Below are 22,787 nucleotides of genomic sequence, written 5' to 3' on the forward strand. Positions count from 1 at the left end.
AGGAAACTTCGTGTCATAGCTCCCTTGGATGGGGATTATCAACCATAAGGGCTGAGATGTTGTTAGGAGACCTTGCTCGGTGTCATGAGACTCCCTGCTCATCATGCTCAAAGAGCAGGTGACCTGCTGGGACTTCTAACCTCACCTTTGTTTTGCCTATAGATCTGCATTCAGCAAGGGTGGAAGGCACCACACGGGCGCTTCGATATCCTGCCTCTGCTCCTCCAAGCCAACGGCAACGATCCAGAGCTCTTTGAAATCCCTCCAGAGCTCGTGCTGGAAGTGCCCATCAGGCATCCCAAGTAAGTCAGAGTAAACCCCGAAACTGCTCAAGAGGATCAGCAGGACTCAAGTCCTCTGGTTTCACCTTAAGTCATCTCCTATGCTTGGCCTTTCCTCGTTGTGGCTTGGGTGCTTTACCCAAAACCCTCTTCCAGGTCTTCCCTCCACTCTGCTGTAAAGCTGGCAGAACCTGGAGGGGGAAAGCAAGTTGTGTCCTTGTCCCAGGGCTGGTCTCCCTTTCCTCGAAGTCTTCCAGGACTTTGGCCACTCTGTAATGCTCCTGACATATCGCTTTCTCCCCATTAGCAGTCCCTAAGGGAGATATCACCTCCAGGAACCATCTTGCTCACATGTCCTTCAGTCTGATGGCTGGTAGCAAAGCAGCCTCCTCAGTTCCCCTGCCTGCGATGTGGAAAGGTTGGTTGTCTATCCTGGTTGTATCCCGGCAGGTTCGAATGGTTTAAGGACCTGGGCCTGAAGTGGTATGGTTTGCCAGCAGTTTCCAACATGCTCCTTGAGATCGGTGGCTTGGAGTTTTCTGCCTGCCCCTTCAGTGGCTGGTACATGGGCACGGAGATTGGGGTCCGAGATTATTGTGACAACTCTCGCTACAACATATTGGAGGTAATTCCCCCTCTCTGAGGAAGCCCGGAGCTCCCGGGGTGCAGTGGGTGGGTGTGAAGTTACTGGGGAGCAGGCAGGATGGTGGGAGAGCATTGCCTTGAGTGGGAGAGCACAGGACAGCAAAGTCTCCCTCAGACAGAGCAGTTACTTTCTCCTAAAGCTGCATGGCCAAAGGTGTGATGGGCTGGCAAGATTTTTTGTGTCCTGTGGGGCCAGCTGATATCTAACACAGGGAGTGTGATGCCTCTTGAGCTCTCCATAGACTTCTCAAACATCTTAAGCATCACGTGGTCATGTGTTTGACTGAGGTCAAGTCTTAAGATGTGATGGGGGCTGAGAGGGTGCTGAGGCACTTGGTGACTCCTTGGGGACATACTTGCCCATGGGCACCCTCCATCTGACCCCTCTGGAGTGTTCTACCATGGCTGCGGGCGGATCTCCACACTGGAGAGAGGGTGTCAGAAACAGCCTTGTATTAGCCTGGGTCCCTCCTCTGGATTCCTCTCCCCAAGCAGAGATCTTCAGTACTTGGTTCTTGGCCATCAAAAGTGGTCACCTCCTACCGTGTTTTGTTACAGCAAGTGGCCAAGAAAATGAATCTGGATATGAGGAAAACTTCCTCGCTGTGGAAGGACCAGGCACTGGTGGAGATCAACATTGCTGTGCTCTACAGCTTCCAGGTACTTGAGGAGCAGGACTTGGTTTTGTTTGGGTCAGGCTTGAGGGACACAGGATCTGGATGGGACAAGTATGGAAACATCCATCCAAGAACAATAGACTCAGCTGAAATTGGGCTGTGCCTTCCTGATTTGGGGCTGTTTGAGGAGCCTGCAGTGAAATTTAATAATCTCTGTACCTTGGATATTGCAAAGGCACCACGACCAGCCTCTGAGCTCTGCCAGTACAGAGACAGTGACCCTTGGGGGTGGGATCCAGTCTTCCTGCCTCATCCATGAGAACAACTTCTTGAGTTGTGCAAGCCATGGAAGAGTTCCCCAAGGGACTGAGCAGAAGATGCTCCATTCTGTTCATGCCTTCTTAGTCTTTGCTTGGCCCGTGACAAATACCAAGAGGAACAGCCACCCCATAGAGAATCTACTCAGGAAGGACAAGGGAAGATTTATGGCCTCCTTGGGAAGACCAGGGTCAGCAGCCACCCTGTGTCATCTCCAAAGGCACGATCCTGTAAGACCATGAGAGCGAGGCATATATTTGGGTCAAACAGCTCCAAATGTAAACTCTTGGCTTTTGCCTTCTGGGGTGTACTGACAGTGTTGGCTCTGCTCTCTTCTCCCTTTGACAGAGCGACAAGGTGACCATTGTAGATCATCACTCTGCCACGGAGTCCTTTATCAAGCACATGGAGAACGAGTACCGATGCCGTGGAGGCTGTCCTGCTGACTGGGTGTGGATTGTCCCACCAATGTCTGGCAGCATCACCCCAGTTTTCCATCAGGAAATGCTCAACTACCGTCTCACACCCTCCTTCGAGTACCAGGTACAGTCTGCATCCTACCTTCCACCAGTGCTACGTGCCCAAAAGTATAGCCAGGAGCAGGGTGGGACCTGGAGCTCAGAAGATGCAGGGAGGGGAGGGACAACCATCTAATCCTTTCAACAAGCTGCCTCTTGGGGAAGTGATGCCCACGAACAAGTCTAATTGGTGGATTCACCCTAATATGGTGTAATAAACTTCTGGATATTACACCTTTTCCCAAGGGGATGATTTGTTGCCCCTCCGTGGGATGACAGGACACCCGAGGCCCCAGCTTTGATCCTTGGAAGCAGAATTAAGCAGAGCTCCTGCCTTTGGAAGTACTTACTTTTGCACTTTGATGGCTAGCTGAGGAAAGCCTGGTAGTCACCGTTTCCCTCCTCTCTCCAGCCTGGAGGTTGAGTGGATGGCTCCTGACAGATTGGGGAGCCAACAGTTTGATGGTGGGGGGAGGTCCTGCCCAGCAGGCCAAGCAGCGGGCTGAAATGCTGGTGTTGGAGCGTTTAACACTACAGCCCATGGGAAAAAGGCCCTTAAGCAAACACGCCCTTGTTAGCCAACCATCCCTGCTCCCGTGGTTTTCACACAATGTGACCTTTAGTCAAGAGCCCTTAAGGAACAATCACAAACCAGGAGCAGTCTGTTCACTTCTAGAACCAATCCGCCGAGGAACCCCGATGGGTCCTGGCCCTGATTACAGACAGACGCCTGCAAGGGCACTGAATTAACTTCTGTGCGCTTCTTCCTTGCTTCAGCTGCACCCCTCCTTCCCAAAGGACCTCTTAGGAAAAAAAAAAAAATGGTCTGAGGAGGGGGAAGGATGCATTTCCATCACCTCTCGCCTTCTGGCGTTGCCTGCCTCCTTTTTGCCTGTGGCCTCTTAATGCTCATCTCAGACGACAGAAATCATTTGACCAGATGCCGTTACAGTCTGGGAAACTTTTATTATATTGCAATTTTTTTTGTGTCCAACTACTCCAAGAAACCCATGGGCCTCCAAGCTTCAATCAGGGCTCCTTATAGGAGATTGAGAACTATAAAGAGGTTAGCTAAGTCCTCCCCTTCATGACCAGAGGAATTAAATGCTCAGTGCTGTGGATACAGCATTTCTCCAAGCCCTGAACATGCCCCATCAGCTGCTGCTGCTCTTCTCTTTCCTAGCCGGATCCCTGGAACACCCACGTCTGGAAAGGGGTCAATGGGACGCCCACCAAGAAGAGGGCCATTGGCTTTAAGAAGTTGGCAAAGTAAGTACCAGTGGGCTCTGAAAAGCCGCGGTGTTTGAGGCGAGTCTTGGGTTGAGGCAGCTTTGTTTGATAGCACTGCCCTACCGGTGTGCAAACCGATGGGCTGTGAGCCTGGATCCTCAGGTCCCTGGAGGCTTTAGCTGCCAAGAGGGATGTTTGGAGAGACAGGCAATCCTCTGAACACCCCATTAGACCACCAAGAGGTGTATGACCAGCTGAACACCAGCTACTGCTTGTACTCTCTTGTCCCGAGCTGGCTCATTCCACAGTAAGGTGGTCTTTAATGCTCAGGAATGGCTTTCTCCCTTCTTGGGGTACATAGATGAGTCCCTCTCCCCTGCCAAAGCTCCCAGTCAGCAGGAGCATGGGAATGAAGTGTGATTTGGATCATTTGGCTGATCCTGGCCCAAATGGGCCATAGGAAGAGAGGTTCTTGTGGTAGCTGCTGTCTCTGGGGCAGCAGATCCCTGGGTCAAGACTGAGGAGGGCTGGGTCTGCCTTGGTATCTGTGCCCAGATATCTGGCCTTGTGCTGTTCACAGCGTCTCCGCACGCTTCAATTTCCCCAAGCCCCTGCTCTCGGTTTGTTCCCACTCTTCAGCTGTCACCTCCTGTAAGCTGTTTTCCATGGCGCATCCATGAACGTGATCAGCAGCTGATGAACTGGTTCCTTAGACTGACACTGGTGCCTGGGTCTGGGCTGCAGCCCAGGGCTGGTGGAGAGCACGAGGAAGATTAATTGAGCCATTGAGTTAGAAGAAATGGTGCTTTTATTTATGTGTGTGCAACTGATAAATAATTTTATAAAAATATGAGCATGGCAGGTAATTTAAAAAAAAAATCAAAAAAATCTCCATTGCTCCTCATGGAAGGGAGAACAACTATTTTTGTAATTCACCATTTACCCTAGCTGAATCTGAGCTAATTGGCTGAACAAGTGGTGGATGGAGCCCAGCAGTACCACACCTTGCACTTGGCACTGGTCGCAGCATGGTTTTGATGCCTGTTTAGACAGGCTGGGCTGGTTTTGGCCAAATTGGAGCCTTCCAAGCTGCCTGTCCTGCCCCTTCCCTCCCCTGGGGCCAATGCAATCTCCATTCTCCGTAGCTCCTCTGAAGGGGGTGCAAGAATTCTGCTGAGCTTGATCACCTGGAACGGGGCTGACCACCCTGTCAGAGTGAACCAAATGACCCTTATTCTTGCAAAGGCCATTGAGATGCTTTGTGGTCTCTCAGCCCCCGAGAAACCATCCCCTCCTTATTGCAGCACACCGGGCTAAATCCAGACCTGCCTTTGTGGTGGCCCCATTTAAAGGCTTGATAGTGAAGATATTCTGTGCTTAGGAAGAATAACGTTTATGCGATTCTGAATGGCCCTAAAATAACAAACTTGTCACACTTGGCACCCTACCTCGCAACCCAAAGCCAGCTCCCCTTGCCCCTATTGCTGTGCTCCCCCTGATGCCAACCTGGCCAGCTCTGCATCACCTTGGCCAGGATTAGAGAGGCTGGTGACCTCTCAGAGGCCCTCTGCCCTCTTGTCAGGGCTGAGCCAGTGGGGAAAACTGGAGCAAATGTATCCGGTCACGACTGCAGTCGCAGGAGGCAGCTGGCTAGACACAGCCCTGCAAACGCTCAAACAAACGCGCAACCTCTCAGCCTCAGGAGGGCTGCTCCTCTGAGTAAAGTTCAGAGCGTCCCTGGAGTGCAAATCAAAGGCACTACAGACAGCCTCGCTGACCTCTCCTCCGTGTCTCGGGGCTTTGTGTGTGATGTGTGGAGCCCAGGAGCTTTCGTTCGGCTAGGACACCTCCTGCAGAAAGGCAGCCAGGTAGGATTTAAAAGACATGAAGAGATGGAGAAGCTACTGTCCCTCCCGTAGCTTGGGCTCTGGTTGGTCTCCAGCATTTCCTTTGAGGTTAGCTGGCCACTGCTTTCAGCAACCGGTGCCTTTCATTCTTCTTCTGCTTCTCTGTCCTTGCACAAAGAGCACCTCCACACTTGGTTTAGTATTTTCCTCCCTATACGCATTCAGGTATTTCAGCTCTGTCTTCAAGCTTCCCCCCCCATCTAGGCTTCCTCTCTGACAGGTCAAGACAGACTCTTCCATAGCTTCTCTGTTTGGTGTATAAACAAAAAAAGCGATGCTGCAGCTTTTAAGGCAAGCTGTTCATTTAATTGTAAATAAAATCATGCGAATAGTCTGGGCTAGAGGCACCAACAAGTAAACAAGCTCCTTTATGGGGATTTATTCTTGCTTCCTAGAGCTGTGAAGTTCTCAGCCAAGCTGATGGGACAGGCCATGGCCAAGAGGGTCAAAGCGACCATCCTGTACGCCACCGAAACAGGGAAGTCACAGGTCTATGCAAAAACTCTGTGTGAAATCTTCAAGCACGCTTTTGATGCCAAGGTATTGCACCAGCTCCCAGCCCCTGCAAGATTATGTGCCCGCCTGGGTGGCCCAAGGGAGTACGTGGCCGATGTGATGGTGTTGGGTCATAGGCTGGATTTGATGATCTCAGAGGTCTTTTCCAGCCTCAACAAATCTGTGGTTCTGTGGCTGGTGGAAAATAGGTGGCTCAATGCACGTGGAGCTTCCCAGCTGCCAAGGCTGTTCAGCAGCTCCCAGAAAATGACCTTGTGGGTCTGGATTGAAGCCTGCACAGGGATTATTCCAGCTAATTTCCAGCTAACAGTCCTGCAGGCATTGTAGCATGACTCTACCGTCTCTCAGGTGGTAGCCCCACGGATTGTCCAAGTGCCTTGAGGCTCTTGTTCTCATCCTCCCTGTGTGGAGGTCTCTGGTTTCCCAGCCCATCCCAGGTGGCAGATTTCTCCACCAAAGGCCTCTTGCTAACATGCCTGTCGCTCCCAGGTGATGTCCATGGACGAATACGACATCGTGCACCTAGAGCATGAAACCATGGTCTTGGTGGTCACAAGCACCTTTGGCAATGGAGACCCACCCGAGAATGGAGAGGTAGGATAGAGCGCAGGGCCGGGTGACTACAGCAGGGACATGGGCAGGGGAGAAGCAGTGAGGAATGAGGAGTGTCCTCTTCTTGCTCAGCTTGAGCTGGAATGGCCCCAAAATAAGTCCAGGTGTTGTGCGATACCTGGTGCTGTGCCTGCCTGCCTGCCTCCACAGGATACTGACTTATTCCTTGCTGTGAGCCAAGTAACTAGTCTGTCACTAAATCATGCCGGACAAGTGATGCCAATGTCAGACAAAAGCCCCCCTTGACTGGCGAGATACAACCTCATCCCAGCCCTGTACAACAGTGTCAAGGCTGCTGGGAAAACCAAGAGGAGAGCAGAGCTGTGGTGGCCCAGACTTGGGTCACTTGGGTCATGTTTCCCACAATTTTTTTTTAATTTCTTCTCTGTAGAAATTCGGCTGCGCGTTGATGGAGATGAAGAATCCCAACTCCAACCTGGAGGAGAGGAAGTAAGAGGACCCCGACCCCTTCCTTTCCCACTCACGAGCCCAGCAAAAAAATATCCTCATAGCTGGAATAGCCCACTTCTCTGCTTTTCTGCTCTTGGAAGGGAGTGAAAAATCCTCAAGCAAGTTTCAAGTTTGCAAAGGTTCAAGGGAAGGGACCTGCCTGGAGAACCAAGGGGTGGAGCGGATGGCGGTCCCAGGCAGCGCAAAAGAACAGAGTCAGGCATGCCTGTGGACTCCAGCTTGTCATTCCCTGGGCTGGTATTTTAAAGCTACTCTCTTCAGCTTTAAGAGGCAGGCATCTATGAAAAAAAACCCCAAATTCCTCCTGAATCATTGAATCCGAGAGCCTAGGCTGTCCAGGAGACACCAAAATAGTAAGACTTGGAGGTAGAAGGGAGTTCCCAGCTATGTGGATGTAGGTGGGGAAGCGCTCGAGAACCAAATTAAACTTCTTGCATCACGCAAAAATATTTCTAGGGAAAATAAGAGTTGTTAAATTCCGGCTGCGATGTTTGTAACAGTGAGTTACCTTGGAGACAGGGTGCAGGTTTTTAGAAAGAAAAAAAGGAAAGTGAGGGCAAACCAGCAAAGTGTTCATCGTTTGGGACCCTCTCTCCTTTTAGCTGTGAAGTACAATATATTTCGGTTAACTGGGATGCTACTCTGCTCTGGAGTCTCTCCAAAGGAGAGATGAGCAATCCCAGTCACCTCTAAATGTAATTTAAGGGTCTGGCAGCAGTTTCTAAGAGCCGGGACAGCCTGTGGCTCGGTTACCTGACAGCAACAGTGGTCAGAGCACTGGGAACAGCGACCTGCGAGGACAGATCAAAAGGGTGAGAGCTATTTTATCTGAAGAAGAGGAGACAGAAATGCAGCGCGGTAGCAGACTTCACATATGGGAAAGGTGACTGCAGAGGCGGAGGGAATAAATTACTCCCCGTGGCCACCCCCCTGTCCCGGGGACAGGCTGAGAGGTCACAGCTCTGGATGGTAGGAAGAGATGCTGACGTTAAGCATGGAAAAAAGAAGAAGGGCTTTTGCGATGGGAAAAGGTGGCCTGGAGGAGGGAGTCTGGGCAAGAGGAGCGGAGTAGGCTGGTGTCTGTAGGGAAGGGATGGAGAGAGCAGCTCCTGCCCACACACCCCACAGGCTCCCGGAGGGATCTGAAGGTGGCCGAGACCCCCCCGGGATGGGGATTGATGCATCTCTAAGCCGCTGTGTCTTGAGAAGCCTGCCAGGTTTTCCCAGGGTTTTTCAGAAGCACTCATAATCTTCCCATATTTAAGAATCCGCTGTTCAAACGCAGCCCGTCCTTCAGCGATCATCCCCCGCCACAAGGACCTATTTGTTTCAGCGAAAGCTGCCCCTGCCCCAACCTTGGGTGCAGCACCCAACCGGGGAATTTGATCTCCATGCTGTGCCACCCTGCCTTAACCACGTAACCCTGGGTGAGGACGTGGCCTGGGGACAGCAGAGAGAGAAGCGTCTCCACGCAGATGGAGTGAAGCAGAAGAGGAGGAGAGGTGTGGGCAGGAGGGAGGAGGTTCTGGAGCAGAGATGGAGCAGAGGGCTCTGTGACCCTGGCCGTAATTTTGCTCAGGGGTTGTCTCCTCTGCGTGGCGTGTGGGTGCAGGAGGTCTGCCGTGACTCATCCACACACTACTGCTTCATTGCTCTGGCAGTATATTTAGAAACTCTTGTGTAGAGCAATTTTTGAAGATGGTTCAATTCAGAAATACTTCTGCTGTTGTCAGATTTTTTTTTTCCCCTCCGCTCCCCTTCCCCCACCTCATCCCCTCTGCTCTCACTCTGGTGGTTTTTTTTCCTACCTCCTATGAATGAAAAAACCTTCAGAAAATCTCTTCAGACATATACCTGACCTTGTGTGCAGCCAGGCAAGGACAGGTAAAGCCAAAGATCCTGCCAGCTCTGCACTGCTGGGGACAATGTGGTGGTCAATGTGGTGGCTCAACCCACTGGGAGGTGACTGGAGGACCCCGCGGAGCAGACCAGCTCCTCCTGAGAGAGCAAAACATATGGGTTTAACCCTGGGAGGGAGCACATTTTTCTGCTCTGGCCACTGGTGGTGGTGCCTGCTCATGGAATATTGAGCCCTGAGCTCTGCTGGGGTCTCCTCCACAACGTGGACCCCTCTGAGCACGTAGCCCAGTGGGAGCCACACGCGTATTTCTCGCCGCTCTTTAATAAGTGATGCTGTCGCCGTTCGCAGGAGCTACAAGATCCGGTTCAACAGCGTCTCCTCTTACTCGGATGCACGGAAATCCTCAAGCGACGGCCCTGACTCCAGGGACAACTTTGAAAGCACGGGGCCCCTGGCTAACGTCAGGTAAACAGGATGGGCTAGGAGGCAGCAGCAGCGTGTGCGTCCCTGCAGAAGGGACAGAGCAGGAGCTGGTGCTGCACGGAGCCCCTTTTTCCTACCGCAGCTCGCTCTTTCCTAAAACTCGACGTATTTTTGCAACGTATAGATCCCTCCACACACCTTCACGCCAGTGGTGGTCATGGTGGTGCAGGAGGAGGAGGTTTCAGTGTTTCTCTCAGCTCAGTCACCACAGCTGTGACACTTGTCCCCAGGTTCTCCGTGTTTGGGCTGGGGTCCCGGGCTTACCCCCACTTCTGCGCCTTTGCCCGGGCGGTGGACACCCTCCTGGAGGAGCTGGGTGGAGAGAGGATCCTCCGTATGGGAGAAGGGGACGAGCTCTGTGGTCAAGAGGAGTCCTTCAGGACCTGGGCCAAGAAGGTGTTCAAGGTAACCCGCTTCCCTTGTGCTCCAGGGAGAGGAGCAGCTGGGAGAAGGACAATGAGGATAGAGCAAAGCTGCTGGTTAGAGCTGGATTGAAACCCAGCCTCTCCTGCTCCACACTGGGGCATCCCCCTGGCCTGCAACACAGAGGTTCTCCATATTTTGGTGGAGCTGATGCTCTGGTTTGTGCCAAAGAGCGAGCACTGGGTTGAACTCCTGCATTATCCCACATGCGTGGGGAAGGAGGGCACCACGAGACCTGCCCGTGGCCACTGGTATAGCCCTACACCATTGGGGATTGCCTTCTCCATGTGTTGGCTGAGGTGGGGTGGACAAGGGGGGGGTTGTGGGGCTTGGTCAGAAAGCCCAGGGACATCAGGGAGATGCCTGAGAGCCTGGTGCATGCTGCAGGCAGCGTGTGATGTGTTCTGTGTGGGGGACGACGTCAACATCGAGAAGGCCAACAACTCCCTCATCAGCAATGACCGGAGCTGGAAGAGGAGCAAGTTTCGCCTGACCTACGTGGCCGAGGCCCCAGAGCTCACACAAGGTATGAAGATGGGGTCACCCTGGAGAGCTCTGGGTGTGGGGTGGGTGGAGGAGAAGTCATAGTGGGAGCAAAGGGGTCAAACTTGCTTAGGTATTCTGTGTGAAATTCTCAGCATTTCAGTCTTGTCTTTCCCTTCCACCACGTGCTAAATAAGCAGTTTGTGATGGTCTCAGGTCCTTGTCTGTATCTGTAACAGAGATGTTGGGCTGTGATCTGATCTCCCTCCTCCTGACCCCATTTTTTAAAGTGAGGAGCTGGAAACCTGGGAGCTTTTCCAAGCTCGCTTTGTCCAAATGCCGCTCTGCCAAGCGTTGCGGTGCAACGGCAGGTCCAGCCCACCGACACCTGGCCCCTCAGCACGGCTCCTGCAGCTGATGATCTGCCGCACTGGTTTAGCTCTGCCCAAATTCAGAAGCTTTGCTCCCAGCCAGGTGGTACCAGCAGCAAGAGGAGCATGACTGCACATGAAGGCACGTCCCCGAGCCTCGTGCAGGTGGTTTCAGAATCCTCCTGGGTCACTAACAAAAGGGAGACGTCTTCGGTTGCCCATTGGGGTTTCTGACCCCCTAGGCTCACTGAAGCCTTGCAGGAGGTGGAAGGAGGAGAGCACAATCGAGCCAGCGATCTTCTTGCCACGGCCGGCGTCAGCCAGCTCTGGTCCAAAGGGCTGAACCCACAGAGATGGCCAACAGCCCTGCAGAATCCAGAAGTCACCAGCCTTGGCCGCACTCCACTGCGTTGCTTCACTGACTCTTCTCCTCTGCAGGACTCTACAGCATCCACAAAAAACGTGTCTACGCAGCCCGGCTGATCACGCGCCAGAACCTGCAGAGCCCAAAGTCCAGGTAGGAGATGCAGCTGTCCTGGGAGCTGAACACACCCGAGCATCCGTGCTGCAGATAACCCCCGACCCCTGAATGTCCCATGGAGGCCATCTTTGTGCAAATTAGGATCAAGGCTGGAAGCCACGGGAACCCAGGGAAGGGTGTTTCCTGCCTTCTTGCACGGTGAAATCTCTGCTGTTACATAAATGAGCCCGTAAGGGAGAGGAGGGAAGTGGCCGCACTTGCAGAGTTGCAGGGTGCAGGCAAAGGAAGGATGAAATTTCTCAAGTAAGAGGTCAAACTGGGTTTTCCCTTTTCAGAAGTCCTCAAAGGTAAGACAGTGGTGGGGGAAGGCAGGTGCTGCAGTGTCTTTTCTAGCTCCCTGCTGGGATTTGGTGATGTGCTCAGCAGGACACCAGGGGTTGGATGTGCCACCACAGCCCCAGGTCCTGAGGGCAGAGCTCAGCGACTCCCTGCAGGACTTTCCCTCAGACACATCCTGCTTTTTCTCCTTTCCCTGTAGCCGCTTGACGATATTCCTGCGCCTCCACATGAACAGTCACCAGGAACTGCAGTACCTGCCCGGGGACCACTTAGGAGTGTTTCCAGGGAACCACGAAGACTTGGTCAATGCCCTGATCGACAGGCTTGAAGATGCCCCTCCAGCAAACCAGCTGGTGAAGGTGGAGCTCCTGGAGGAAAGGAACACAGCTCTAGGTAACCAGGGCCACCTCTACATAGAGGTGGCCTCTCTCGTCCTCACTTGTCCCTTGTAGCAGTTCTTGTAGATCCTTGAGGAGGTAGATGGTCCCCAGGAGAAAACATTTTCCATTTCACTGGTGCATTTTCTTGGATTGGGAGCATCTCCTTAAACCTTCCTCTGCCCAGAGCCATTGCTTATCTGCATTTCGGGTGTAGAGCAAGCATCTGAAGGGTGAGTAGGGCCCTGGGGAGAAGACATTGCCTTGTTCTTCAGAAAAATGTAAGCGTTTATATTCTCATGGAAAAAGCAATGTCTAGGGCTGGAAAGAAGAGTTTAGCGAGTCTTGGTGGATCATCCCAGCACTCAGTGATAAGTGTGATACCCTACTGCAATGCACACTGCAACAGGAGATGGAAAATAGTATTAACTCACAGTGACCAAGGCTGAAGGTAGTGGCGTAGCAGACTTATCTTTGTGCTCATTGTACAGCATCTCACTCGTAGCATGAGGACATCTCATTGACTCTTCTTTCCAGCTCTCCATCATTCACTGTCTCAGAGCTGATAAGGGGGAATGAAAGCAAGAATTTGTCCACCTTGGCTCTTATGCTCAGCTGATCCCAAGGTTCTGCTGAATTACCTCCTGGCAGGTGTCATCAGTAACTGGACAGATGAGAACCGTGTCCCACCATGCACCATCTTCCAAGCTTTTAAGTACTATTTGGATATCACCACCCCTCCCACGCCCCTGCTGCTGCAGCAGTTTGCTTTGTTGGCCACCAGTGACAAGGAGAAGAAACGTCTGCAGGTCCTTAGCAAGGTAAAGCCTCAGACCCCAAGCCACAAGTCCCTCACAGCCCTGGGGACAACCACAACCCCAGTGCATGATCCCACACTATGGTTAGGCAGGAATCTTCCTCCCTATCTTCCCTGCACCAGTCCCAGCTCTGCCATAAGCCTGGTGGGATATTTTTGAGGCACCTGGTTTGGAAGAGGTCAATGCTGCAGCTCTCTTCTTCCTCCCTCCCTTTTTCCCCTGCTGCAGGGCTTGCAGGAATATGAGGAATGGAAGTGGTCCAAGAACCCCACCATCGTGGAGGTGCTGGAGGAGTTCCCCTCGGTGCAGATGCCCTCCACGCTGCTGCTCACACAGCTCCCCCTACTCCAACCGCGTTACTACTCCATCAGCTCCTCCCCGGAGATGTACCCAGGCGAGGTTCACCTCACCGTGGCAGTGGTCTCCTATCGCACAAGAGGTACCGTGCTCACACAGGGAACAGCAGAGACAGGCTTAGTGTGGAGAGAAGGGAAAAAGCATTAGCACATGGGCAGCACCACATGGTTTTCAGCAGAGAGATGTTCTTTCTAAAATCTTTCTGCCTGCTGCAGTGACTAGATTCCTTCAACCCATGACACCGCTGTCCCGTGTGACGGAGAAGGCATCCATCAAAGGGCAGGGTATTTCGGAGATGCCAGATCTGGGTCAGGTACCAGAAACAGACCAGCCATGGTGGCTCTGATCACTTCTTTGCCCACACATTGCCAAATTTCTGTACTTGTGCAAGCACTGAGGTGTCCAAGCAGCCCTGGTCATGGTGTAGATGGATACAGTCCCATCACCCCCGCAGCGAGCAGGACACCGGGGGAGACATCAGCCATTCATCTGGGGCTGCCATGGAGGGCTTGCGTTTGGAAGCACCACAGCATGATGCTGCTTCTGCCAAAAAGGACTGAAGAAAAGTTAGGTGCTTCCTAAGTATCTTGGAAGTCCAGCTATCCCAGGGCTGGCTCATGGGTCCAAGTGGGTAGCTCCACAGTGAGACTCAAGTGTGAAACTTCTGCTAGTTGGCTAGTGTTTCAAGCACAGACCTCCCTGTCTCCCCTCCTAGATGGAGAAGGACCAATCCACCACGGAGTCTGTTCCTCTTGGCTCAATCGGATACAGACTGATGAAGTTGTGCCCTGTTTTGTAAGAGGGTAAGTGGTCTGCATAAGGCAAGGGTTTGAGCCCCCTTGCAGGAGGAGCTCTTTGCCCTCAAGCCTTCTTTGCAAAGCACTAAGGGTGCAGAGAAAACAGTGCTGGATTTGTGCACAGATGGGTCCCTCTCAGGTGCAGTTCTTCTGCACTAAAGTGTCCCTTTCTGGGACTTCACCTCGTTTTCTCCCTCTCCGGGTGGTGTCTCATCTTGTCATGGGCAGAGGAGAGGGAAGGAGCATCCTGCTTGTGTTTAACTGGTGTCTTCGATGTGTGCAGTGCACCCGGGTTCCACCTGCCCCAGGATCCCCAGGTGCCCTGCATCCTCATCGGCCCTGGCACCGGCATCGCCCCTTTCCGGAGCTTCTGGCAGCAGCGGCTGTTTGAAATCCAGCACAAAGGTGGGTTGACGCTTGTTCCTCTTCTTTCTCACCTCAACCAGTGCTTGGCAACATGGGGCTGGTGGCATGGGGGTGGGAGTCCAGTCTTCTGGAAAAAAAAAATAGTTTAATTTCTCCCCAAAACCTGGCACAAGCACCTCTGCTATGTGACCCCGGGCCATGCACTAACTCTGGTAAGGCATTACTTCCTCCTTGCTGGTTTTTCCTTCCTTCCATTTTGGCCAGGGAAGTGTCCTGGAAGTCTTGTGCAGGGTGCTGGGGCTTCTGGTAGATCTGGATGGAGGTGGCTTGCCGAAAGAGGGATGGGTAGTCACCGGGCTAACTGCTTCCCCCAGGTCTGAAGCCTTGTCCTATGGTCCTGGTGTTTGGCTGCCGGCAGTCCAGGATCGACCACATTTACAAAGAGGAGACGCTCTTTGCCAAAACCCAAGGTGTCTTCAGAGAGCTGTACACAGCCTACTCCCGGGAACCGGACAAACCAAAGGTGGGTGGCGGGCACTGCTCCGGTCCTGGCGTGCAAGCCCTGGGTGGCCATGGCCAGCCTGCACACCACTGGAGGAGCTGGTTCCTCAGCACAGACACAGCAGCTGGTGCTCTTGTTGCAGAAGTGTGAGGGCTCATGTCCTTCCCAGGGCAGATGAGGAGGGGAAAAGCACGTCCTCCTAAGTGGACAAGGAAGGGATGTCACAAGATGGGGTGGCTCCAAGCTAGTGCAAACATCGGGTCCAAATTCCCACGGCCGCCTGAGCAGGCTTAGCAAAGAGATATATGGTGAAGGTGTGAAAATGCAGGAACCAAACGGTGCTTTGCTGCTTTCCCCATCTCTTCTATCACTGAGGATGCTGCAAAGTGCAGAAACATTCACCCAAGAGGTGGTTGCATGGTGCTGCTGCCTCGGAGGCAGCTGGTGCACACAAAGCCAGCCAGAGCGCGCAGGTGAGGGTTGAGAAGCTGCAGTTGACCTCAGCTCCCACCTCCTCCTCCTCCTCCCTCAGAAATACGTGCAGGACGTGCTACGGGAGCAGCTGGCCCAAACGGTGTTCAAAGCGCTGAAGGAGCAGGGAGGCCACATCTACGTCTGCGGGGATGTCACCATGGCTGGGGACGTCCTCAAGACCATTCAGCGCATCGTGAGGCAGCAGGGCCAGCTGTCGGTGGAGGAGGCAGGAGCTTTCATCAGCAAGCTGCGAGTGAGTAGCGTTGGCACCACGAGACACCGTGTGAGCTCCTGCCACGGGCGCTGCACCTGGTGCCTTCCTCCCACAGAACGGGCAGCACCGAGGAGACGGGTGCTGGGGGCAAGGAGGGGGTTGTAGCTCCCACCCGACGCTGCCTGCACCCAGGCAAGGTCAGGAGTGTGATCTGCCAAAGCTTTGGGTGAGCGATGGAAGTCACCGCGCTTTGCAGATCTGTTCCAGGCTGCTGCCCCCTCAGCCTGCGCTGGGCTCCTGCGAAAAGCCTGGTGCTGCGCTAAACACTGGTACAAGCTTGTTGGGACACCCTTGGGAGCCCACGCGTGGCTTGTTCACCTTGCTAAGTCCCTGTTGTCCCTCCATCACTGCTGCAACCTAACAGGGCAGTTGGTGTGTCCCCCTTCCTGAATCCTCTCTGCCCGTGTGGCTTGCTGGGTGATGTCCCCGGGCAAAGACATTGCTGCAGACATTGCAGCTGAAGAATAAATGAGCTCAGTTTGGGACACAGGCCCCAAACCAGATGTTTGACTGGCTCTGCTTCTGCCCAGGAGGACAACTCAGCCCAGTTTCTGTGGGACTCCTTCTGTTGAATCACATCCCCACACTCCATCAAGGAGCCAAGAGAGCCCAGAGCCATAATTTCAACTGGTTTGCAAGCAAAAGCTGGCCTTGGACTACTTGTCCCCCAGACAACCAGGCAGTGCCTGGGCTTCCAGCAAGTTGAGGAGGTCTAATGCACCTAGCAGCTTCGCCACTGTCCTGCAGGGTGACCTTGGGCAGGTCATTTCACCTCCTTGCTTGCTCCTGCCTCTCTGCCCTGCTCATCCCACCGGTGACAGTTCCCAGCACATTTGCTGTGTATCTGGCACCTACCCGCATCACAAGAGCTTTCTGGTGCTGCAGCAACACCAACTGTTTGTAAATACTCTTTCTTTGTTTTTTTTCTCGCTGTCCCTCTCCCATCCTCTCTTTCAGGATGACAGCCGGTACCACGAGGATATTTTTGGAGTCACCCTGCGTACGTACGAAGTGACTAACCGCCTTAGATCTGAGTCTATTGCATTCATTGAGGAGAGCAAAAAAGATACGGATGAGTGAGTTGACATGTTTATTTTAACCCCTGCAATTGTCTCCAAAGTGTGTGAGTTGCGGGATGGGGAAGGGAGCTTTAACTTTTGCCCACATGCGGTCCTTCTTGTAGCAGAGGCTGAGAAAAGGCATTGGATTTCTGCACTGAAAGCAGAGGCTGCTGCCTGGCAGTCTCTCTGAAATAGCTGTCACTTGACTAGGACAAATTTCTCCCCCAACACCCTCCCCGGGTTATTGCACCCGCCGTACCAATGTGCTCAGCCCTGAAAATCCCAGCTGAAGTGGTGATGCAGAGAAAAAGAGTCCTGCCTGCTGCCTCAGACAGCGGGTGATGGGCTGCAGGCAGCAGGTACCCACAGCTGGAAAGGTCTCCAGGCTGCGCCATGTCCAGTTTGGAAAGATCCAGAAGCTTTTTCTTGTAAAAAGCAACCAAAAGAAGAAGAAAGGAAAAAAAAACCCCAACTTGACATTTGCTATGTTTGTTTCTTGCTCTACCATGTCCTGCTATTTGCTTAGCTCTGTTGTGGTGGGATTTTCCCCGACTGAGCAGGATTATTTAGGATAAAGGATGGGCAGCTGCTGCAGGGATCTTACTCCTCACCTTCGGCAGCCTGGGGTGCAATCCCTTCCCTGCACCCTTGGCTGGGCCGTGTAGTGCCCGGCTGACCTGGAGTGGGTTTCCCAACATCTCTGATGTGTGGTAGGAATTTTTTCTCCAGCGCAGCACATGCCCTGGGGTCTGCATTATATACAGAGTGCCTCAGTTTCCCACCTCTAGGTCGGGATAAGTGTTACCTACCTGCCCACCTCACCCACGGGCAAAGAGGCAAAAAAAATGCTTGTCTGCAACACGGTGCCTTGGCAAGTCCTCAGTCAGGGTGCTCAGCTGCTCCTTGCTGCTCCCTCTAAGGCCAGCCTTTCTCCCTTTTCCCTTGCAGGGTTTTCTGCTCCTAACTGGACCCTTCGCCCCAAGGGGATGCCAAACCAGCCCTGGCACCAGCCGGAGGGCCCTGGGTTTTGTATTTCACGGACACGGTGGCTCCTTTTCCACGGGGAACTGCCCATGGAAAGTGCTCTGTCTCTCGTCCTGTTGTTGTGTCCTGATGATGATGATGATGATGATTTTTATTTCCTTTTCTTCCTCTTTCTCTTGCTCTTGTCCTGTGGCCATTTCTTTTCACCCCCTTTCCCTTCCCTGGATTTCCCCACTGACGTACGATGGCTTTATAACCTGCAGTGGCTCTTAACAGAACTTCACATTTCTCCTTCTTCTCATGAGGGCATTTTGCAGCTGCATGAAATCATCACCTTTGTGATCATCCGTGTTTTTGCTGTTTTTGGGGAAAGCAGAGGTGGCAGGGGCTGGGCAACAGGTAGGTCTTGACCAGAGCTGGGGGTTGTTCTTCCCAAGCTTCTCTTTCCCCAGCTTGGGGCTTGGCTGGATCCTTACATTTTCATGGCTTTCCTATGGACTTGTACAGACCTGGGCATACACCCGAGGCTGGGGGCAGGTGATGTGCAATGCCCTTGTGCCTACGAACTTCGTTCATCCCCAAGCAGCCTGGGTACAAATGTGTTTCAATCTAAAGGGTGGGATGTCTCTGATTCACGTGTCATGATTTCTCCTAAGTGGACTCTGCACTTTGTTTGCCTCCTTCTCTGCTCCCTGTTCCCCACAAGCTTCTCCTTCTGCTCAGTCCCCACTTTCACTGGCACGAAAGTCCTCCCACGGAGGAGCAGGCACTGATCACACAGGCTGGTGTGCGTGCCAGGGAAAAACTCGTGGCAACGACTGGCCAGGCTGTCCTCTCGAGGGCTTTACTGGAGATATGTGATCTGCAGGCGTGATGCTGGTGGGAGAGGCGGAGGGACCAGCTGCACCCCAGAGCCTTGCATGTCGTGAATGTACAGAACCCTCTCCCAGGTGAGACTGGAAAGCCACGGGGATGGGAGAGAAGCAGCTCCAAGCCCATCTGCAAGAGGCACCTGCTGGTAACAAAGCTGATTTGGAAGCAGCACTCCGAGTGCTACGGAGGGTCCTGGTCCTGGGTGAGGACGTGTCAACTGAGGACTCCTGAAAGCCCAGAGAGCATCAGCTCCACCTTAGTCTCCTGAGCAGTTCTGGGACAGCAGATCCCAGCCACTTCCACACCTTCAGGAGCATAAAGTGCCAGCATGGAGCGACCTGCCTGCCAAGAGAAATACATGTGGCATCTCGGTGGCAAGCCAGTCCCCTCTGTAGGCTCAGCACCACCTGCCAGCGGCACGAGCTGTCTCTGCCAGATCATCTCATGTGAGAAGGGAGGTGAGATCAGCTGTAAACACGCTGCGTGATTCTGGACTCTGACACGCTCACACCTCAGCCCCGCTGCACAAAAACTGGCCCCAAAAGCAATCTGTTAACATGATCGCAGAAAGGTATCAGTCCCTTTAACAGAAAAAAGCTATCTGCAAGGTAAAGCATGCGTGACCTTGTGTGTTCCTCCTCCTTCTCCTCCTTTCCTCACCCTGAAGAAGGTTTGTCCTCCCTCATTGTCAGGTCAAGGACAGCAAGGCATGGCTGCAGCTCTTGCTGGAGGCAGGGATTATGGGGCTGACATCTTTTGCTGATCCTTTCCTCCTGCCCCTGCTCTGCTGAACTGTGCACTCACGCTCCTATGGAGGGAAACACCTGCACCGGTGACAGCAGAGAGTTTTTCCAGGAACTGCAATGGTGAGCTTGCTTTCAGGGGGCTAAGATTAGCTGCCCTAAGCCAAAGTCAGAACAAAAAGAGCTGCAAGAGGTTTGCTTCTGCTGGAGCTCATAGAACCAGCCACAGTGGCTCCCCTGGCCTCAAATGCTCCCCCTCAGCCAGGACCTCCTGCCCTTTCCTGCTCCTTGGCTGGCCACTCTCCACACGTCGTGACCGTCTTCTGCAGCTTTGACTCCCCGAATACTTGAAACAGCTCTAACCCAAAAGCTGGGAGCAGTAGAAGAATTTGAGATGCGGTTCTTAGTTTTGCTTGTCCTAGCAGAGCATCTAGCGTGGCGGAAAATGCGAATGAATGCTGCCACGGTGTGGCCAGAGCCGAGCTGGGCTGGTAGGGCAGACGGAGAGGGGCTGGGAAACAGGCACAGGCCAGGTTGCATAGCAGCATAGAATCACAGCATGGTTTGGGTTGGGAGGGATCTTGACAATCATCTAGTTTCAATCCCCCTACCATGGGCAGGGACACCTCTCACCAGCCCAGGTTGCTCAAAGCCCCGTCCAACCTGGCCTTGGACACCTCCAGGGATGGGGCATCCACAGTTTCTCTGGGCAACCTGTGCCAGTGCTCCACACCCCTTAGAGTGAAGAATTTCTTCCTAATAGCTAATCTAAATCTACCCTCTTTCAGTTTGAAACCGTTAGCCCTTGTCCTATCACTACAGTTCCTGACCAAGAGTCCCTTCTTATCTTTCCTGTAGCCTCCTTTAAGTACTGAAAGGCCACTGTAAGGTCTCCCTGGAGCCTTCTCTCCCGGCTGAACAACCCCAGCTCCTCCGGCCTATCCTCTTAGGGGAGGTGCTCCAGCCCTTGATCATCTTCGTGGCCTCCTCTGGACTTTGCTCTAAGAGGTCCACATCCTTCTTACAATTAGGACCCCAGAGCTAGACACAGAACTGCAGGTGGGGGTCTCACCAGAGCAGAGAGGGCCAGAATCACCTCCCTTGACCTGCTGGCCATGCTTCTCTTGATGCAGTGCAGGATGGGATTTGCTTTCGGGGTGGTGAGCAGACATTCCTGGCTCTTATTCAGTTTTTCATCCACCTAACATCCCCAAGTCCTTCTCAGCAGGGCTGCTCTCAACCCACTCATTGCCCAGCCTGTATTTGTGGTTGGGATTGCCCCGACCCAGCTGCAGGACCTTGCACTTGGCCTCGGTGAACTGTATCACTGCCTGGGGACTTTGTGACCTGGAGGTGAAAGCACGTCAGGACAGGAGAAAGGGCAGCCCATAGTCCTCCTCTGTGAGTTCTGCCCTAATCCCAGGGCAGGCAGTGGGATGGCAAGATTTGCTACTGGGATGTGTGAATTTGGGCAGAGCTCCTGTCTGTGGGAGACAACTCCCTGGCCCTCGAGCTGTGAATTCACAGCAAGCCTGGCCCTAACCCCCAATCCTATGGCTGTGGAAACAAAGTTAAAGAAAAAAACCAAACAAACAAAGAACAAACTCATCCTCTCCTTTTGGGAAATCTGATTCTGGCTCTAGACTTTGTGCTCTGGTCCTTCTTTTAGCAGAAGGAGTCACGCAACCTGAAGAGGATGTAGTGCCCAAAGAAATGCCCTTGTCTTTGTCCTCTTTCCAGCTCATCCTGTGTTGGTGGCAATTAGTTCTCTGCTGTCCTGCCTTCTGCCAGTATTGCTATAACATCTCCCATCTGGAAAATATATTGCTGCTGGAATATGTGTGTGAGGCGATTTGGCTTGCTTTTCCTGCACCCCAAAGCTTGCCACCTCCAACATCTGCCCTTCCCGCCCGAGCCCTCAGTGAAAGTAGCGGGGAAGCGGAGAAGGGGACAGGGGGTGTGCCTTGCCTTTGGTGAGATCTCCAAAGGGATCTGTGCTGGGTAGACAGCAAAGCCTTCTCAAGTTCAATAGGCATCGGGTAGGTGAGTTCTTCAGAGCCCTGTGGAAGGGAAATGCTGTTTTGAGGCCAGCCCCCCTGCCCGGCCCTGGAGAAGGAACACCTCTCGCTGTCATGAAGGTCTGTGAAGTTATGTCACCCAGGGCTCTGTGCTGCCTCTCTGCTCCCTCTGCCCGAGCAGGACTCTTCACTTCTCACAAGCTTCACCACTGGGAATTTTGATTCATTGTTTTTTGTTAAGTCAGTCTCAGGCGTCTCTGCTTCTCTTTCATCTCCCTTACCTGCAGGCGCTTCGCACTCCCCTCGAGCATAATTTTCTCCTGCAGCGAAGGGGGAAATAAACTTGTGGATCTGCTTTGTCATTCCACAAATGCGACTCTTCCATCAGTCGTCTAGACTCTGCTCATCTCGCTGTGACATTTCTGGCGCGTGGGTGTAGCCACAATATCTCCGGCATGAGTAAGTGGCAGGGAGCGAGCTGGGGTCTGCCACAGACCGGTGCCACGAGCTTCTCGGGGGGTGTCATGTTTGGAGGGCTTGTGACTCTTGGGTACCTGGTTCAGAAAGCCATCACCTTCTGGCTCCTGCTGCCCATCCTGACTCCTGCCCGGCCTCACGCTGCTCCAGCGGTGAGGGGATACCGGACCTGCCAGACAGCCAGCCTCATCCAGTGTCCCAGTCCCCCTCCTGGCAGATGTCCACCACTGCCCATTAGAGCAGCTCTGCTCCTTCTCACTCTCTGGGTGTAAAACATAAAGGTTATCTTCCCTAAACAGATTTGATTTTCAAGACACCACGAAGTGGGGTTTTTTCAGCAAAGTTTTCAATTCACAGGTCTTTCAAATGTCCACAGAAAGTTGTTGTATGAACTTGAAAGCTCACAGGATACGGTTCTCTGTTTTCCCAGCCCGCTGTGCCCACTAGCAGGGAGAAATAAGTTTTTCGTTCAGTGCAAGGGTATCTATTGCCTGTGTCGTTGATGACTTCAAAGGCTTCATCTCCCCTGAAGGACTGCCTGGGAGTTTGCTGTTCTTCTGTTTATCAGAGACAGCAGGAAAATAATGAGACTTCTGCCATCAGGAGTAAATTCACAACGATGACACCTCCAATCGTTGCTGTGTAGGTCTGAGCTTGTTGCACTAGAGGAACCGAGCCAGTCACATCCATACTGGCCAGAGAAATGGGGGTTGAGTTTGGGCTGTCGCCGGGAGCGAGCAGAGGGCTCTGTTCACACCCAAGCCAATGTGTCCGTGCATGACCTGCAAACTTGCAGTTGTGTCCTGAGCGAATGCGGTTGCGCCAGTGCAGGAGAGGGGATGGGAAGAGGCAGGAGCTGCATGAACTCACGTCCAGTCTACCTGCGATTGCTCCGTTAATTCCTTTACTCTTAGCATACGCCGCTGCTCACCCCACCCCAGGCTATAACCCAGGCTCCCCCTACCCCACCCCCTGCAGATCCCTCCTTTCTCCTTCTCAGCCCTGTCTGCCCAGCCAAAAGGTGTGCCGAGCTGCTGGGCAAGGGTAGGTCCTCGAACGGCAACAGACTTACAGTGCCTTGTGCTGGGAAGAGATTAGTGCTCTGGCTCT

General features: G+C 53.1%; 1 protein-coding gene across 1 annotated transcript in view; it reads left to right on the forward strand.

Moving 5' to 3' along the window:
* NOS1 (nitric oxide synthase 1 (neuronal)) overlaps positions 1-16,601 on the forward strand; it is a 35,318-nt gene extending 18,717 nt beyond the window's left edge. Inside the window, exons 8-27 of the mRNA XM_009865453.1 lie at positions 163-302; positions 732-906; positions 1,485-1,586; positions 2,210-2,404; positions 3,563-3,648; positions 5,912-6,056; positions 6,522-6,626; positions 7,036-7,094; positions 9,325-9,441; positions 9,690-9,864; positions 10,270-10,408; positions 11,175-11,253; positions 11,756-11,949; positions 12,585-12,754; positions 12,980-13,190; positions 13,824-13,911; positions 14,189-14,310; positions 14,646-14,794; positions 15,306-15,500; positions 16,479-16,601. Of these exons, the coding sequence (XP_009863755.1) occupies positions 163-302; positions 732-906; positions 1,485-1,586; positions 2,210-2,404; positions 3,563-3,648; positions 5,912-6,056; positions 6,522-6,626; positions 7,036-7,094; positions 9,325-9,441; positions 9,690-9,864; positions 10,270-10,408; positions 11,175-11,253; positions 11,756-11,949; positions 12,585-12,754; positions 12,980-13,190; positions 13,824-13,911; positions 14,189-14,310; positions 14,646-14,794; positions 15,306-15,500; positions 16,479-16,601 (2,769 nt within the window). The remainder of the gene's footprint in view (positions 1-162; positions 303-731; positions 907-1,484; positions 1,587-2,209; positions 2,405-3,562; positions 3,649-5,911; positions 6,057-6,521; positions 6,627-7,035; positions 7,095-9,324; positions 9,442-9,689; positions 9,865-10,269; positions 10,409-11,174; positions 11,254-11,755; positions 11,950-12,584; positions 12,755-12,979; positions 13,191-13,823; positions 13,912-14,188; positions 14,311-14,645; positions 14,795-15,305; positions 15,501-16,478) is intronic.
* The last annotated feature ends 6,186 nt before the right edge of the window (positions 16,602-22,787 follow it).

This window comes from Apaloderma vittatum, unplaced genomic scaffold (genome assembly GCF_000703405.1).
Source record: "Apaloderma vittatum isolate BGI_N311 unplaced genomic scaffold, ASM70340v1 scaffold20802, whole genome shotgun sequence".
Lineage (NCBI taxonomy): Eukaryota > Metazoa > Chordata > Aves > Trogoniformes > Trogonidae > Apaloderma > Apaloderma vittatum.